Here is a 16177-nt window from a genome sequence, read left to right as displayed (position 1 = left end):
AGAGAGAAAGTGAGAGAGAGAGAAACAGAAAGAGAAAGATATATAGAGATATATAGACATATATATATATATATATATATAAAGACATATATATATAGAGAGAGAGAGAAAGTGAGAGAGAGAGAAACAGAAAGAGAAAGATATATAGAGATATATAGACATATATATATATAGAGAGAGAGAGAGAAAGTGAGAGAGAGAGAAACAGAAAGAGAAAGATATATAGAGATATATAGACATATATATATATATAGAGAGAGAGAAACAGAAAGAGAAAGATGAGAGAGAGAGAAGAAACAGAAAGAGAAAGATATATAGAGATATATAGACATATATATATATATAGAGAGAGAGAGAAAGTATATAGAGATATATAGAGAGAGAAACAGAAAGAGAAAGATATATAGAGATATATAGACATATATATATATATAGAGAGAGAGAGAAAGAGAAAGATATATAGAGATATATAGAGAGAGAAACAGAAAGAGAAAGATATATAGAGATATATAGACATATATATATATATAGAGAGAGAGAGAAAGAAAGAGAAAGATGAGATATATAGAGAGAGAAACAGAAAGAGAAAGATATATAGAGATATATAGACATATATATATATAGAGAGAGAGAGAAACAGAAAGAGAAAGATGAGAGAGAGAGAAACAGAAAGAGAAAGATATATAGAGATATATAGACATATATATATATAGAGAGAGAGAGAAACAGAAAGAGAAAGATATATAGAGATATATAGACATATATATATATATAGAGAGAGAGAGAAACAGAAAGAGAAAGATATATAGAGATATATAGACATATATATATATAGAGAGAGAGAGAGAAACAGAAAGAGAAAGATATATAGAGATATATAGACATATATATATATAGAGAGAGAGAGAGAAACAGAAAGAGAAAGATATATAGAGATATATAGACATATATATATAGAGAGAGAGAGAGAAACAGAAAGAGAAAGATATATAGAGATATATAGACATATATATATAGAGAGAGAGAGAGAAACAGAAAGAGAAAGATATATAGAGATATATAGACATATATATATATAGAGAGAGAGAGAGAAACAGAAAGAGAAAGATATATAGAGATATATAGACATATATATATATAGAGAGAGAGAGAAAGTGAGAGAGAGAGAAACAGAAAGAGAAAGATATATAGAGATATATAGACATATATATATATAGAGAGAGAGAGAAACAGAAAGAGAAAGATATATAGAGATATATAGACATATATATATATAGAGAGAGAGAGAAAGTGAGAGAGAGAGAAACAGAAAGAGAAAGATATATAGAGATATATAGACATATATATATAGAGAGAGAGAGAGAAACAGAAAGAGAAAGATATATAGAGATATATAGACATATATATATAGAGAGAGAGAGAGAAGAAAGAGAAAAGATATATAGAGAGAGAGAGAAACAGAAAGAGAAAGATATATAGAGATATATAGACATATATATATATAGAGAGAGAGAAAAAGTGAGAGAGAGAGAGAAAAACAGAAAGAGAAAGATATATAGAGATATATAGACATATATATATAGAGAGAGAGAGAGAAAGTGAGAGAGAGAGAAACAGAAAGAGAAAGATATATAGAGATATATAGACATATATATAGAGATATATAGAGATATATAGACATATATATATAGAGAGAGAGAGAAACAGAAAGAGAAAGATATATAGAGATATATAGACATATATATATATATAGAGAGAGAGAGAAACAGAAAGAGAAAGATATATAGAGATATATAGACATATATATAGAGATATATAGAGATATATAGACATATATATATATAGAGAGAGAGAGAAACAGAAAGAGAAAGATATATAGAGATATATAGACATATATATATAGAGAGAGAGAGAAACAGAAAGAGAAAGATATATAGAGATATATAGACATATATATATATATAGAGAGAGAGAGAAACAGAAAGAGAAAGATATATAGAGATATATAGACATATATATAGAGATATATAGAGATATATAGACATATATATATATAGAGAGAGAGAGAAACAGAAAGAGAAAGATATATAGAGATATATAGACATATATATATAGAGAGAGAGAGAGAGAAACAGAAAGAGAAAGATATATAGAGATATATAGACATATATATATATATAGAGAGAGATATATAGAGATATATAGACATATATATATATAGAGAGAGAGAGAAACAGAAAGAGAAAGATATATAGAGATATATAGACATATATATATATAGAGAGAGAGAGAAACAGAAAGAGAAAGATATATAGAGATATATAGACATATATATATAGAGAGAGAGAGAAACAGAAAGAGAAAGAAACAGAAATAGAAAGATATATATAGATATATAGACATATATAGAGAGATATATAGAGATATATAGACATATATATATATAGAGAGAGAGAGAAACAGAAAGAGAAAGATATATAGAGATATATAGACATATATATATAGAGAGAGAGAGAGAGAAACAGAAAGAGAAAGATATATAGAGATATATAGACATATATATAGAGATATATAGAGATATATAGACATATATATATATAGAGAGAGAGAGAAACAGAAAGAGAAAGATATATAGAGATATATAGACATATATATAGAGATATATAGAGATATATAGACATATATATATATAGAGAGAGAGAGAAACAGAAAGAGAAAGATATATAGAGATATATAGACATATATATATAGAGAGAGAGAGAAACAGAAAGAGAAAGATATATAGAGATATATAGACATATATATAGAGATATATATAGAGATATATAGACATATATATATATAGAGAGAGAGAGAAACAGAAAGAGAAAGATATATAGAGATATATAGACATATATATATAGAGAGAGAGAGAAACAGAAAGAGAAAGATATATAGAGATATATAGACATATATATATATAGAGAGAGAGAGAGAAACAGAAAGAGAAAGATATATAGAGATATATAGACATATATATATATATAGAGAGAGAGAGAAACAGAAAGAGAAAGATATATAGAGATATATAGACATATATATATAGAGAGAGAGAGAGAAAGTGAGAGAAGGGGAAAAAAATATGACATTATAAAATCCATGTACACAAAAGACAAGTGTGAGGTTAAAATGTACAAAAAAGAGCACATTTCTTCCCACAGGGCCGTGGGGTGAGACAGGGATGCAGCTTAAGCTTAATTCTGCAAAAAATATCCTCTGTGTAGAACGTAAAACGCCAAATAATGAATGGAGAGCAGAATTAGGCCGATACCCGCTAATGATAAAAACCAGAAAAAATACGTTAAAATCTACAACCAAGGAAGCGATTCCCAAACCTTCCTTAACAAAGCCATCACCTACAGAGAGATGAACCTAGAGAAGAGTCCCCTAACCAAGCTGGTCCTGGGGCTCTGTTCACAAACACACCCTACAGAGAGATGAACCTAGAGAAGAGTCCCCTAACCAAGCTGGTCCTGGGGCTCTGTTCACAAACACACCCTACAGAGAGATGAACCTAGAGAAGAGTCCCCTAACCAAGCTGGTCCTGGGGCTCTGTTCACAAACACACCCTACAGAGAGATGAACCTAGAGAAGAGTCCCCTAACCAAGCTGGTCCTGGGGCTCTGTTCACAAACACACCCTACAGAGAGATGAACCTAGAGAAGAGTCCCCTAACCAAGCTGGTCCTGGGGCTCTGTTCACAAACACACCCTACAGAGAGATGAACCTAGAGAAGAGTCCCCTAACCAAGCTGGTCCTGGGGCTCTGTTCACAAACACACCCTACAGAGAGATGAACCTAGAGAAGAGTCCCCTAACCAAGCTGGTCCTGGGGCTCTGTTCACAAACACACCCTACAGAGAGATGAACCTAGAGAAGAGTCCCCTAACCAAGCTGGTCCTGGGGCTCTGTTCACAAACACACCCTACAGAGAGATGAACCTAGAGAAGAGTCCCCTAAGCAAGCTGGTCCTGGGGCTCTGTTCACAAACATAAATCACTTTTGTATGTTATCAATTTAACTTGCTTTGGCAATGATAACATATGTTTCCCATGCCAATGAAACACCTTGAATTGAATTGAGAGAGAAAGAGAGTAGAGGGGTCAGGTAACACATCATAAACATGTGAAGCTGACAAATATCTGCTCCAGAGATCTAGAGTCCAGACAGAAGAGAATTGGAGGACTCTCAGGACAGACGGAGAGGAAAGGGGGGGTATTCAACCCTTAGGCTCTGTAGGCCATTTGTCCAGTCATGTCAACCATACACCGGATTCCTTTCACCTTTCTTCCTTCCCTCCAAAAGTAAATCCCCCATCTTAGGCACACTCCCTTCACTCCCTCTATTCCTTACTAAGCTAACCTAATGGAATTGTTTTAAGACGAACATGAATTTTAGGACCATTTTAGGTATAAAAAAATATCAAAAAATGATTTGACAAAATATAGAATTTGTCCTTTACTATTATAGCCCATAGAAAAGCATTAAATATCACATACATGTAAAAAAAGAACAAGAAGAAAACAGTACTTCATAAGGAATAAGGTGGTGAAGTATCTGTCCTATATCTAGGAGATATGAGAATGCTCAGGAAATGTTTTTTTGGGACACATTTAACCCCTTATTTCTGATGAAAAGAAAACGACCTCCATACTTTCATTCATTTGTATGTACCTTCAGACGAATCCCATGACAATTGTGGGGGTCGTAGAGCACAACCCCATCGTTTTCCAACACACTGTCATTGACACTGACCCAACTCCAGCCATTTTAATAATGGGAATTGATGGGAAATGATGTAAATATATCACTAGCCACTTTAAACAATGCTACCTTATATAATGTTACTTACCCTACATTATTCATCTCATATGCATATGTATATACTGTACTCTACAACATCGACTGCATCCTTATGTAACACATGTATCACTAGCCACTTTAACTATGCCACTTTGTTTACTTTGTCTACACACTCATCTCATATGTATATACTGTACTCGATACCATCTACTGTATGCTGCTCTGTACCATCACTCATTCATATATCCTTATGTACATGTTCCTTATCCCCTTACACTGTGTATAAGACAGTAGTTTTGGAATTGTTAGTTAGATTACTTGTTGGTTATCACTGCATTGTCGGAACTAGAAGCACAAGCATTTCGCTACACTCGCATTAACATCTGCTAACCATGTGTATGTGACAAATAAAATTTGATTTGATTTTTTTATACCCTGTGTGATTATACCTGCATTTCCTGTTTGCCTGTTGCCAGCTCGACTTGTCTTTGTCGGGTCGTACCAGTGTGTATTTTCCCATTTTCCTCTTTCTCAAGTTTTTGTTTTTAGTCTTCCTGGTTCTGACACTTCTGCCTGTCCTGACCCTGATCCTGACCCTGATCCTGACCCTGATCCTGCCTGCTGTCCTGTACCTGTCCTGACCCTGATCCTGCCTGCTGTCCTGTACCTGTCTGACTCTGATCCTGACCCTGATCCTGACCCTGATCCTGCCTGCTGTCCTGTACCTGTCTGACCCTGATCCTGCCTGCTGTCCTGTACCTGTCTGACCCTGATCCTGCCTGCTGTCCTGTACCTGTCTGACCCTGATCCTGCCTGCTGTCCTGTACCTGTCCTGACCCTGATCCTGCCTGCTGTCCTGTACCTGTCTGACCCTGATCCTGCCTGCTGTCCTGTACCTGTCTGACCCTGATCCTGCCTGCTGTCCTGTACCTGTCTGACCCTGATCCTGCCTGCTGTCCTGTACCTGTCTGACCCTGATCCTGCCTGCTGTCCTGTACCTGTCTGACCCTGATCCTGCCTGCTGTCCTGTACCTGTCCTGACCCTGATCCTGCCTGCTGTCCTGTACCTGTCCTGACCCTGATCCTGCCTGCTGTCCTGTACCTGTCCTGACCCTGATCCTGCCTGCTGTCCTGTACCTGTCCTGACCCTGATCCTGCCTGCTGTCCTGTACCTGTCTGACCCTGATCCTGCCTGCTGTCCTGTACCTGTCTGACCCTGATCCTGCCTGCTGTCCTGTACCTGTCTGACCCTGATCCTGCCTGCTGTCCTGTACCTGTCTGACCCTGATCCTGCCTGCTGTCCTGTACCTGTCTGACCCTGATCCTGCCTGCTGTCCTGTACCTGTCTGACCCTGATCCTGCCTGCTGTCCTGTACCTGTCTGACCCTGATCCTGCCTGCTGTCCTGTACCTGTCCTGACCCTGATCCTGCCTGCTGTCCTGTACCTGTCTGACTCTCCTGGATTACGACGAACCTCTGCCTGCCCTCGATATGCCCTCTGCCTGCCCCCTGTGTTAAAATAAACATTTTGAGATTCAAACTATCTGCCTCCTGTGTCTGCATCTGGGTCATTTCTTGAATAGTGATATAGAGTTGAAGTCGAAGGTTTACATACTGTCACACTCTGACCATTATTTGCGTTGTTTGTTTCTATGTTTTGGTTGGTCAGGGTGTGATATGAGTGGACATTCTATGTTGCATGTCTAGTTAGTCTGTTTCTATGTGTTTTGGCCTGATATGGTTCTCAATCAGTGGCAGGTGTTTGTCGTTGTCTCTGATTGGGAACCATATTTAGGTAGCCTGTTTTGTATTGTGGTTGGTGGGTTATTGTCTATGTGATGTTGAATGTTTACACTCAGTATTGATAGCGGTCACACTTGTCTTGTTCTTTTGTTTGTTTGCTTGTTTAGTGTACTTTGTGTTTTTTCGTGTATCATTAAAAGGATGTATTCACACCACGCTGAGCTTTGGTCTCCCCACTACGACGCTCCTGACACATACACCTTAGCCAAAAACATTTAAAATCAGTATTTCACAATTCCTGACATTTAATCCTCGTAAAAAACATCCCTGTTTTAGGTCAGTTAGAATCACCGCTTTATGTTAAGAGTGTGTAATGTCAGAACAGTAGTAGAGAGAATGATTTATTCCAGCTTTTATTTCTTTCATCACATTCCCAGTGCGTCAGAAGTTTACATCCACTCAAATAGTATTTGGTAGCATTGCCTTTAAATTGTTTAACTTTGGTTAAATGTTTCGAATAGCCTTCCACAAGCTTCCCACAATAAGTTAGGTGAATTTTGGCCCATTCCTCCTGACAGAGCTGGTGTAACTGAGTCAGGTTTGTAGGCCTCCTTACTCGCACACGTTATTTCAGTTCTAACCACAAATTTTCTATGGGATTGAGATCAGGGCTTTGTGATGGCCACTCCAATACCATGACTTTGTTGTCCTTAAGCCATTTTGCCACAACTCTGGAGGTATGTTTGGTATCGTTGTCCATTTGGAAGACCCATTTATGACCAAGCTTTAAGTTCCTGACTGATGTCTTAAGATGTTGCTTCATTATATCCACGTAATGTTCCTCCCTCATGCAGCCATCTATTTTGTGAAGTGCACCAGTCCCTCCTGCAGCAAAGCACCCCAAAACATGATGTTGCCGACCCCGTGCTTCACGGTTGGGATGGTGTTCTTCGGCTTGCAAGCCTCCCCCTTTTTCCTCCAAACATAGCAATGGTTATTATGGCCAAACAGTTATATTATTGTTTCATCAGACCAGAGGACATTTCTCCAAAAAGTATGATCTTTGTTCCCATGTGCAGTTGCAAACCATAGTCTGGCTTTTTTATGGCGGTTTAGGAGCAGTGGCTTCTTCCTTGCTGAGTGGCCTTTCAGGTTTTGTTGATATATGACTCGTTTTACTGTGAATATATATACTTTTGTACCTGTTTCCTCCAGCATCTTCACAAGTTCCTTTGCTGTTCTGTGATTGATTTGCATTTTTCGCACCAAAGTACGTTCATCCCTAGGAGACAGAACGCGTCTCCTTCCTGAGCGGTTTGACGGCTGCGTGGTCCCATGGCGTTTATACTTGCATACTATTGCTTGTACAAATGATTGTGGAACCTTCAGGCATTTGGAAATTTCTCCCAAGGATGAACCAGACTTTTTGAGGTGTACAATTTTCTTTCGGAGGTCTTGACTGATTTCTTTTGATTTTTCAATGATGTCAAGCAAAGTGGCACTGCGTTTGAAGATAGGTCTTGAAATACATCCACAGGTACACCTCCAGTTGACTCAAATGATGTCAATTAGCCTATCAGAAGCTTCTAAAGCCAGCTGTTTAAAGGCACAGTCAACTTAGTGTATGTAAACTTCTGACCCACTGAAATTGTGATACAGTGAATTATAAGTTAAATGATCTGTCTGTAAACAATTGTTGGAAAAATAACTTGTGTCATGCACAAAGTAGATGTTCTAACCAACTTGCCAAAACTATACTTTGTTATCAAGAAATTTGTGGAGTGGTTGAAAAACTAGTTTTTATTACTCCAAGCTACGTGTATGTAAACATCCTACTTCAACTGTATATGGAGTGTCTGAGTGTCCCCTGGCCCAAGAGGACTTGACACTGAATGGTGATGTTCAACTGACTGTCTAAATCATCCAAACAAATGAGAGCAAAACAAAGTCAATCCCTCTGTGATCAGGCAGATGTTACTGTTCTTCTATTGTAATATGAATAGACATCTCCCATCTCTTTCTCTCATCTCTACCTCATCTCTCATCTCTCTCTCTCTCTGCCAGTGGTCTTACGGAGTGATCAGGGGGATAGAGCAGCTATGTAGAGGATGTGGATGATGTATAATGTCACAAAAGGTTTGATGTTAGTATGTATGGATCAGTTCCACGGGGGTTATGTCATCCACAGATCAGCACCCATACAGCCATATGATACAACAGCCCTTAGAACCTCACCTGGCTCCTGCCTCCACGTTGGGCCCTCGGATGTAGAAGGGTACTCGAATGTCAAACTCGTAGGGCATGGACTTGCCCTTGACCAGGCCAAACTGGCCAATGTGGTAGCCGTGGTCAGCTGTGTAGATGATATATGTGTTGTCCAGTTCTCCAGTCTCAGCCAGCATGTTATACACCTAGAACACAGGACAGATAGCATGTTATACACCTAGAACACAGGACAGATAGCATGTTATACACCTAGAACACAGGACAGATAGCATGTTATACACCTAGAACACAGGACAGATAGCATGTTATACACCTAGAACACAGGACAGATAGCATGTTATACACCTAGAACACAGGACAGATAGCATGTTATACACCTAGAACACAGGACAGATAGCATGTTATACACCTAGAACACAGGACAGATAGCATGTTATACACCTAGAACACAGGACAGATAGTATGTTATACACCTAGAACACAGGACAGATAGCATGTTATACACCTAGAACACAGGACAGATAGCATGTTATACACCTAGAACACAGGACAGATAGCATGTTATACACCTAGAACACAGGACAGATAGTATGTTATACACCTAGAACACAGGACAGATAGCATGTTATACACCTAGAACACAGGACAGATAGCATGTTATACACCTAGAACACAGGACAGATAGCATGTTATACACCTAGAACACAGGACAGATAGCATGTTATACACCTAGAACACAGGACAGATAGCATGTTATACACCTAGAACACAGGACAGATAGCATGTTATACACCTAGAACACAGGACAGATAGCATGTTATACACCCAGAACGCAGGACAGATAGCATGTTATACACCTAGAACACAGGACAGATAGCATGTTATACACCTAGAACACAGGACAGATAGCATGTTATACACCTAGAACACAGGACAGATAGCATGTTATACACCTAGAACACAGGACAGATAGCATGTTATACACCCAGAACGCAGGACAGATAGCATGTTATACACCTAGAACACAGGACAGACAGCAATTAACACAGGACAGATAGTGATGGTCTCTGCTAGGGCAATGGAATGTACTGATGGTCTCTACTAGGGCAATGCTATGTAGTGATGGACAGGTACAGATGGAAACATGCAGAATGAATAATATATGATGATAATGTATCCCATTTAGCAGACACTTTTATCTGAAGCAACTTACAGTCATGCGTGCATACATTTTACATAAGGGTGGCCCCGGGAATCAAACACAATACCCTGATCTTGCAAGCGCCATGCTCTACCAACAGAGCCGTAAAGGGATCCTGTATTTAGGGGGAGGTGCCAGGCTCACCTTCTCCACGCTGTCGTCCACAGAGAGCAGGGTCTGCAGCCTCTTCCTCTGTAGCATGTTGGTGAACTCCATGTGGATGGGTTTCATAGAACCAGTGTAACTCATGATCCAGTGCTTGTCTGGGTTCGGGGCATAGTTGTAGCTGGGAGTGCTGAGAGAAGACAGGGAGCAAAAGGGTTCAGAGGAGTTCAGTGACATCGTATTGACACATTGACAAAAGTATATTTTGAAAAGTTTTTGCCATTGAGTTTTAAGTTTTAAGCTTTAGGTGTAGAGGGATCACTCATAGACACAAAGTCCCCAACACAATTAACTCTTGACCCAAATATAGCATTCATAGGTAATGGAAAACAGGTAGGTGATTCCATTGTTCTTGGTAGGTTATTCCATTGTTCTTGGTAGGTGATTCCATTGTTCTTGGGAGGTGATTCCATTGTTCTTGGTAGGTGATTCCATTGTTCTTGGTAGGTGATTCCATTGTTCTTGGTAGGTGATTCCATTGTTCTTGGGAGGTGATTCCATTGTTCTTGGTAGGTGATTCCATTGTTCTTGGTAGGTGATTCCATTGTTCTTGGTAGGTGATTCCATTGTTCATGGTAGGTGATTCCATTGTTCTTGGCAGGTGATTCCATTGTTCTTGGTAGGTGATTCCATTGTTCTTGGTAGGTGATTCCATTGTTCTTGGTAGGTGATTCCATTGTTCTTGGTAGGTGATTCCATTGTTCTTGGCAGGTGATTCCATTGTTCTTGGTAGGTGATTCCATTGTTCTTGGTAGGTGATTCCATTGTTCTTGGTAGGTGATTCCATTGTTCTTGGTAGGTGTTTCCATTGTTCTTGGCAGGTGATTCCATTGTTCTTGGTTGTGATGGTTTAGTCTGTCTTTAATGAACTAGATCTGTATTGTACAAAAATACAACTGTCTTCTGGTGGAACACCTCCACTGCATACTCCCCTGTGTGTGTGTGTGTGTGTGTGTGTGTGTGTGTGTGTGTGTGTGTGTGTGTGTGTGTGTGTGTGTGTGTGTGTGTGTGTGTGTGTGTGTGTGTGTGTGTGTGTGTGTGTGTGTGTGTGTGTGTGTGTGACTGTGTGTGTGTGTGTGTGACTGTGTGTGTGTGTGTGTGTGTGTGACTGTGCGTGTGTGTGTGTGTGACTGTGCGTGTGCGTGTGACTGTATGTGTGTGTGTGACTGTGTGTGTGTGTGTGACTGTGTGTGTGTGTGTGTGACTGCATGTGTGTGTGTGTGTGTGAGGCAGGAGAGTAAATTACTGTATATGATGAACTACGTGGCCAAAAGTATGTGGGCGTTAAATTAGTGGATTCTATTTCAGCCACACTCGTTGCTGACAGTTGTATAAAATCGGGAACACAGCCATGAAATCTCCATAAACAAACATTGGCAGTAGAATGGCCTGTAATGAAGAGAATCTTGGTTCGGGGGATGCCAGGAGAACACTTCTTACCCGAATGCATAGTGCCACCTGTAACGTTTGGTGGAGGAGGAATAATGGTCTGGGGCTGTTTTTTGTGGTTCGGGCAAAAGGACCCATTAGTTTGAGTGAAGGGAAATCTTAACTAATATATATATATAATATATAATAATATATAATAATATATAATAATATAATAATATATGCCATTAAGCAGACGCTTTTATCCAAAGCGACTTACAGTCATGTGTGCATACATTCTACGTATGGGTGGTCCCGGGGATCGAACCCACTACCCTGGCGTTACAAGCGCCATGCTCTACCAACTGGTAACTCTACAGCATACAATGACATTCTAGACGATTCTGTGCTTCCAACATTGTGGCAACAGTCTGGGGAAGGCCCTTTCCTGTTTCAGCATGACAATGCCCCCGTGCACAAAGCGAGGTCCATATAGAAATGGTTTGTTGAATTCGGTGTGGAAGAACATGTCTGGTCTGCACAGAGCCCTGACCTCAACCACATCAAACACATTTGGGAAGAATTGGAACGCCGACTGCGAACCAGGCCTAATCGCCCAACATCATCGCCTGATCTCACTAACGCTCTTGTGGCTGAATGGAAGCAAGTCCCCGCAGCAATGTTCCAACATTTATTGGAAAGCCTTCTCAGGAGAGTGGAGGCTGTTATAGCAGCAAAGGGGGGACCAACTCCATGTTAATGCCCATGATTTCTGAAGGAGATGTTCCACGAGCACTTTTGGTCAAGATGTATACATTAGGACAATGGGAGGAGGGAAATGTATTGGGGCTGGTGGCTGGCTGGTCACTGGTTAAATTAAAAAGACTCTCTCTCCTGTGAGTTGTGCAGTGGGAGGATGTTGTGTGTGTGTCTGATTTGTGTGTTACACACACACACACACACACACACACACACACACACACACACACACACACACACACACACACACACACACACACACACACACACACACACACACACACACACACACACACACACACCAGGAGGGGTTGGGGGGGGCATCACCACCATCTGAATTATCTCCAGAAAACAAATGGCTCTTATCATGTGATTGCGTTACTCCCTCCACTCTCACCTGTTCCCTCCATCTCACCCTCCCTCCACTCTCACCTGTTCCCTCCATCGCACCCTCCCTCCACTACTCCCCATCTTTCCCTCCGTATCTGTCTTTCCTCTCTCCCTCTGTATCTCTCCCAGACGGTCCACTAGCTCTGTGGTGTATCCAAGTAGCTTTAATAGCTGTGACAGTTGGCAGCACAGCGATAAAGGATCAGCTGCCTTGGTTTATCTCAGCTTTGGTGTGATTAAAGGAAGATTTAGCATGCTTCCAGTGCTACTGCCCCCACGAGAACCCCAGCAGACCCCCACGAGACCCCCAGTAGACCCCCTATAGACCCTCTCCAGACCCCCTATAGACCCCCAGCAGACCCCCTATAGACCCCCAGCAGACCTCCTCCAGACCCCCAGCAGTCCCCCTATAGACCCCCAGAAGACCTCCTATAGACCCCCAGCAGACCCCCTATAGACCCCCAGCAGACCCCCTATAGACCCCCAGCAGACCCCCTATAGACCCCCAGCAGACCCCCTCCTCCTCCAGACCTCCTATAGACCTCCTCCAGACCTCCTCCAGACCCCCTATAGACCTCCTTCAGATCTCCTCCAGACCCCCTATAGACCTCCTCCAGACCTCCTCCAGACCCCTATAGACCTCCTCCAGACCTCCTCCAGACCCCCTATAGACCTCCTCCAGACCTCCTCCAGACCCCCTATAGACCTCCTCCAGACCCCCAGACCCCCTATAGACCTCCTCCAGACCCCCAGACCCCCTATAGACCTCCTCCAGACCTCCTCCAGACCCCCTATAGACCTCCTCCAGACCTCCTCCAGACCCCCTATAGACCTCCTCCAGACCTCCTATAGACCTCCTCCAGACCTCCTCCAGACCTCCTATAGACCTCCTCCAGACCTCCTCCAGACCTCCTCCAGACCCCCTATAGACCTCCTCCAGACCCCCAGACCCCCTATAGACCTCCTTTAGATCTCCTATAGACCTCCTCCAGACCCCCTCCAGACCCCCTATAGACCTCCTCTAGACCCCCAGACCCCTATAGACCTCCTCCAGACCCCCAGACCCCCTATAGACCTCTTTCAGATCTCCGCCAGACCCCTATAGACCTCCTCCAGAACTCCTCCAGACCCCCTATAGACCTCCTTCAGATCTCCTCCAGACCCCGTATAGACCTCCTCCAGACCTCCTCCAGACCCCCTATGGATCTCCTCCAGACCCCCAGACCCCCTAGCCTCTCTGGTAAATGACTAATGTACATGTAAGTGTCTTGGCCAAAAGGGAGCGAGGCTGCAGCCTGTTCTATATCTCTCTCCTCCTTCATTTCTCTTCTTCCCTCTATCTCTCTCACCCTGCTGGGTCTCTCCACTGTATTGGACAATGTGTAATCCGTTCAACCCTTGCAGGTCTCTCTCACGTCTAAGACTCCCAGCTGCTTCTGAACTGCTAAGCCATTTCCTCTTAAAAGGGAGGGAAATATCGGATTGTTGGGGTCAGGGACAATCACCACTGAGTCTCAGAGGCAATCAACCATTTTTTCTCTCTCTCTCCCCAACACAGAACAACTTCCAATAACCGAGTGGGAGACGGAATTGCAGAGAAGAGAGAAAAATTAGGAATTTCACGGTTGGAGATTGGATGCTATAGGGGGCTGTAGAGGGGTTTTGACACCAGGGCATGGTGGGAGAAGGGGTGAAGTTACGAGGTTATGGTGGGAGGGGAGGAGATATGGGAGGGGAGGGGGCAATAAGGTCTTTGATGGATGGAGGAAGTGAGGGGAAGAGGTTGATAGGAGGTTTCCATGGTGCAGGGGGATTAATACTGGGAGTTAAAGGGTGCTAGCTGTGTAGCTAAGCAGGGCGAACTGAACAGGGGTTCGGAGGGATTTGACATGGTGGATGAATGGGGTAACTATAGGGAGGCCAAGGGTGTTCTGAGGAATTAATGAGAGGCAAGGAGGGTGCTTTAATAAAAAGTGAAAAGTTCCTCAGAGAAACGTAATGAAGGCTGACAGGCCACCAGCGGATTAAAGCACTCTACAGAAGAAAGAGATCCAGCGTACTTCTGAGGCAAGTAAACAAGTAAACAGAGGCACATAAAATACCACAGTCCTGAGCAGGGGGAGAGTGTCATTAGACCGGGCTCAGCTGACACTGATTGGGAGCAATTGGCACCCTTACACTATTCCATATATAGTGCACTACTTTTGAACCAGGGCTCATTTTAGTGAGTTAATATCTATCATATAATGTATGTACAGTATATTATATATACCTCAAATGTGATCCGTGATAAGACTATACAACTAGCCTATTAACCTCTTCAGTCTACCCTCTACTTTTTCGAACATTCTGTTAAAAATCGCGCAACATTTCAGCGCCCTGCTACTCATGCCAGGAATATAGTATATGCATATGATTAGTATGTGTGGATAGAAAACACTCAGACGTTTATAAAACTGGTTAAATCGCGGCTGTGACTTTAACAGAACGTGCGTTTCATTGGAAAGTGCAGAAAAATCTGATCACTGAAAGTGGAAAAATATATCCATCCTCCGCTTCAACCCATTGTTATGGGCGAAAGACATTAAATATGGCTGAGGTGGCAGTACCTACAGCTTCCACACGATGTCAACAGTCTTGTCATTTCCCTAGGATTTGTTTCTTGGTCAAACGAACAAGAGACAGCCCATTTCTTCCGGTCTTCGACCGGATATTTTGGTTGAGAGATACACGGACAGTATTTCAAGACGGACCCCTATAGAACACACTACGTCTCGTGATTAATTTGATCGCTTATTAACGTTTACTAATACCTAAAGTTGCATTACAAAAGTATTTCGAAGTGTTTTGTGAAAGTTTATCGTCGACTTTTTGAATTTAAAAAAATGACGTTACGTAATGAAACGCTATTTTTTTCCATTTATCACACAGTCTTCATAGATCGATATCTAGGCTATATATGGACCGATTTAATCGAAAAAAAGACCCAATAGTGATTATGGGACATCTAGGAGTGCCAACAAAGAAGATGGTCAAAGGTAATGAATGTTTTATATTTTATTTGTGCGGTTTGTGTAGCACCGACTATGCTAATTATTTTGTTTACGTCCCCTGCGGGTCTTTTGGGGTGTTACATGCTATCAGATAATAGCTTCTCATGCTTTCGCCGAAAAGCATTTTAAAAATCTGACTTGTTGCCTGGATTCACAAGGAGTGTAGCTTTAATTCAATACCCTGCATGTGTATTTTAATGAACGTTTGAGTTTTAACTAATACTATTAGCATTTAGCGTAGCGCATTTGCATTTCCAGAGCTCTAGATGGGACGCCTGCGTGCCAGGTAGGAGCAAGTGGTTTGTTTACCTGACACCATAAAGATGATTTAGCAATATGCAAGAGATAGTTAAGTTACAGGAACAAACTACCAGGAAAGGTCTGAGAGTTGTCTATCAAAGGCAAATAGACTTAATATCACTTTAAAATGA

At 41.4% G+C, this 16177-nt stretch overlaps 1 protein-coding gene across 6 annotated transcripts in view; it reads right to left on the bottom strand.

Annotated features, from left to right (window-relative positions):
- LOC124045539 (extracellular sulfatase Sulf-2-like) overlaps nucleotides 1-16177 on the bottom strand; it is a 367147-nt gene that overhangs the window by 33867 nt on the left and 317103 nt on the right. For all 6 annotated transcript variants that reach the window (XM_046364888.1, XM_046364889.1, XM_046364887.1 and 3 more), the window contains 2 exons: nucleotides 10156-10306; nucleotides 8820-8995 (listed from right to left, as the gene is read on the bottom strand). In XM_046364888.1, coding sequence (XP_046220844.1) covers nucleotides 8820-8995; nucleotides 10156-10306 — 327 coding nt within the window. The remainder of the gene's footprint in view (nucleotides 1-8819; nucleotides 8996-10155; nucleotides 10307-16177) is intronic.

The sequence above is a fragment of the Oncorhynchus gorbuscha genome, linkage group LG10 (assembly GCF_021184085.1).
Source record: "Oncorhynchus gorbuscha isolate QuinsamMale2020 ecotype Even-year linkage group LG10, OgorEven_v1.0, whole genome shotgun sequence".
Lineage (NCBI taxonomy): Eukaryota > Metazoa > Chordata > Actinopteri > Salmoniformes > Salmonidae > Oncorhynchus > Oncorhynchus gorbuscha.
This window is presented reverse-complemented; position numbering and strand designations above follow the sequence as displayed.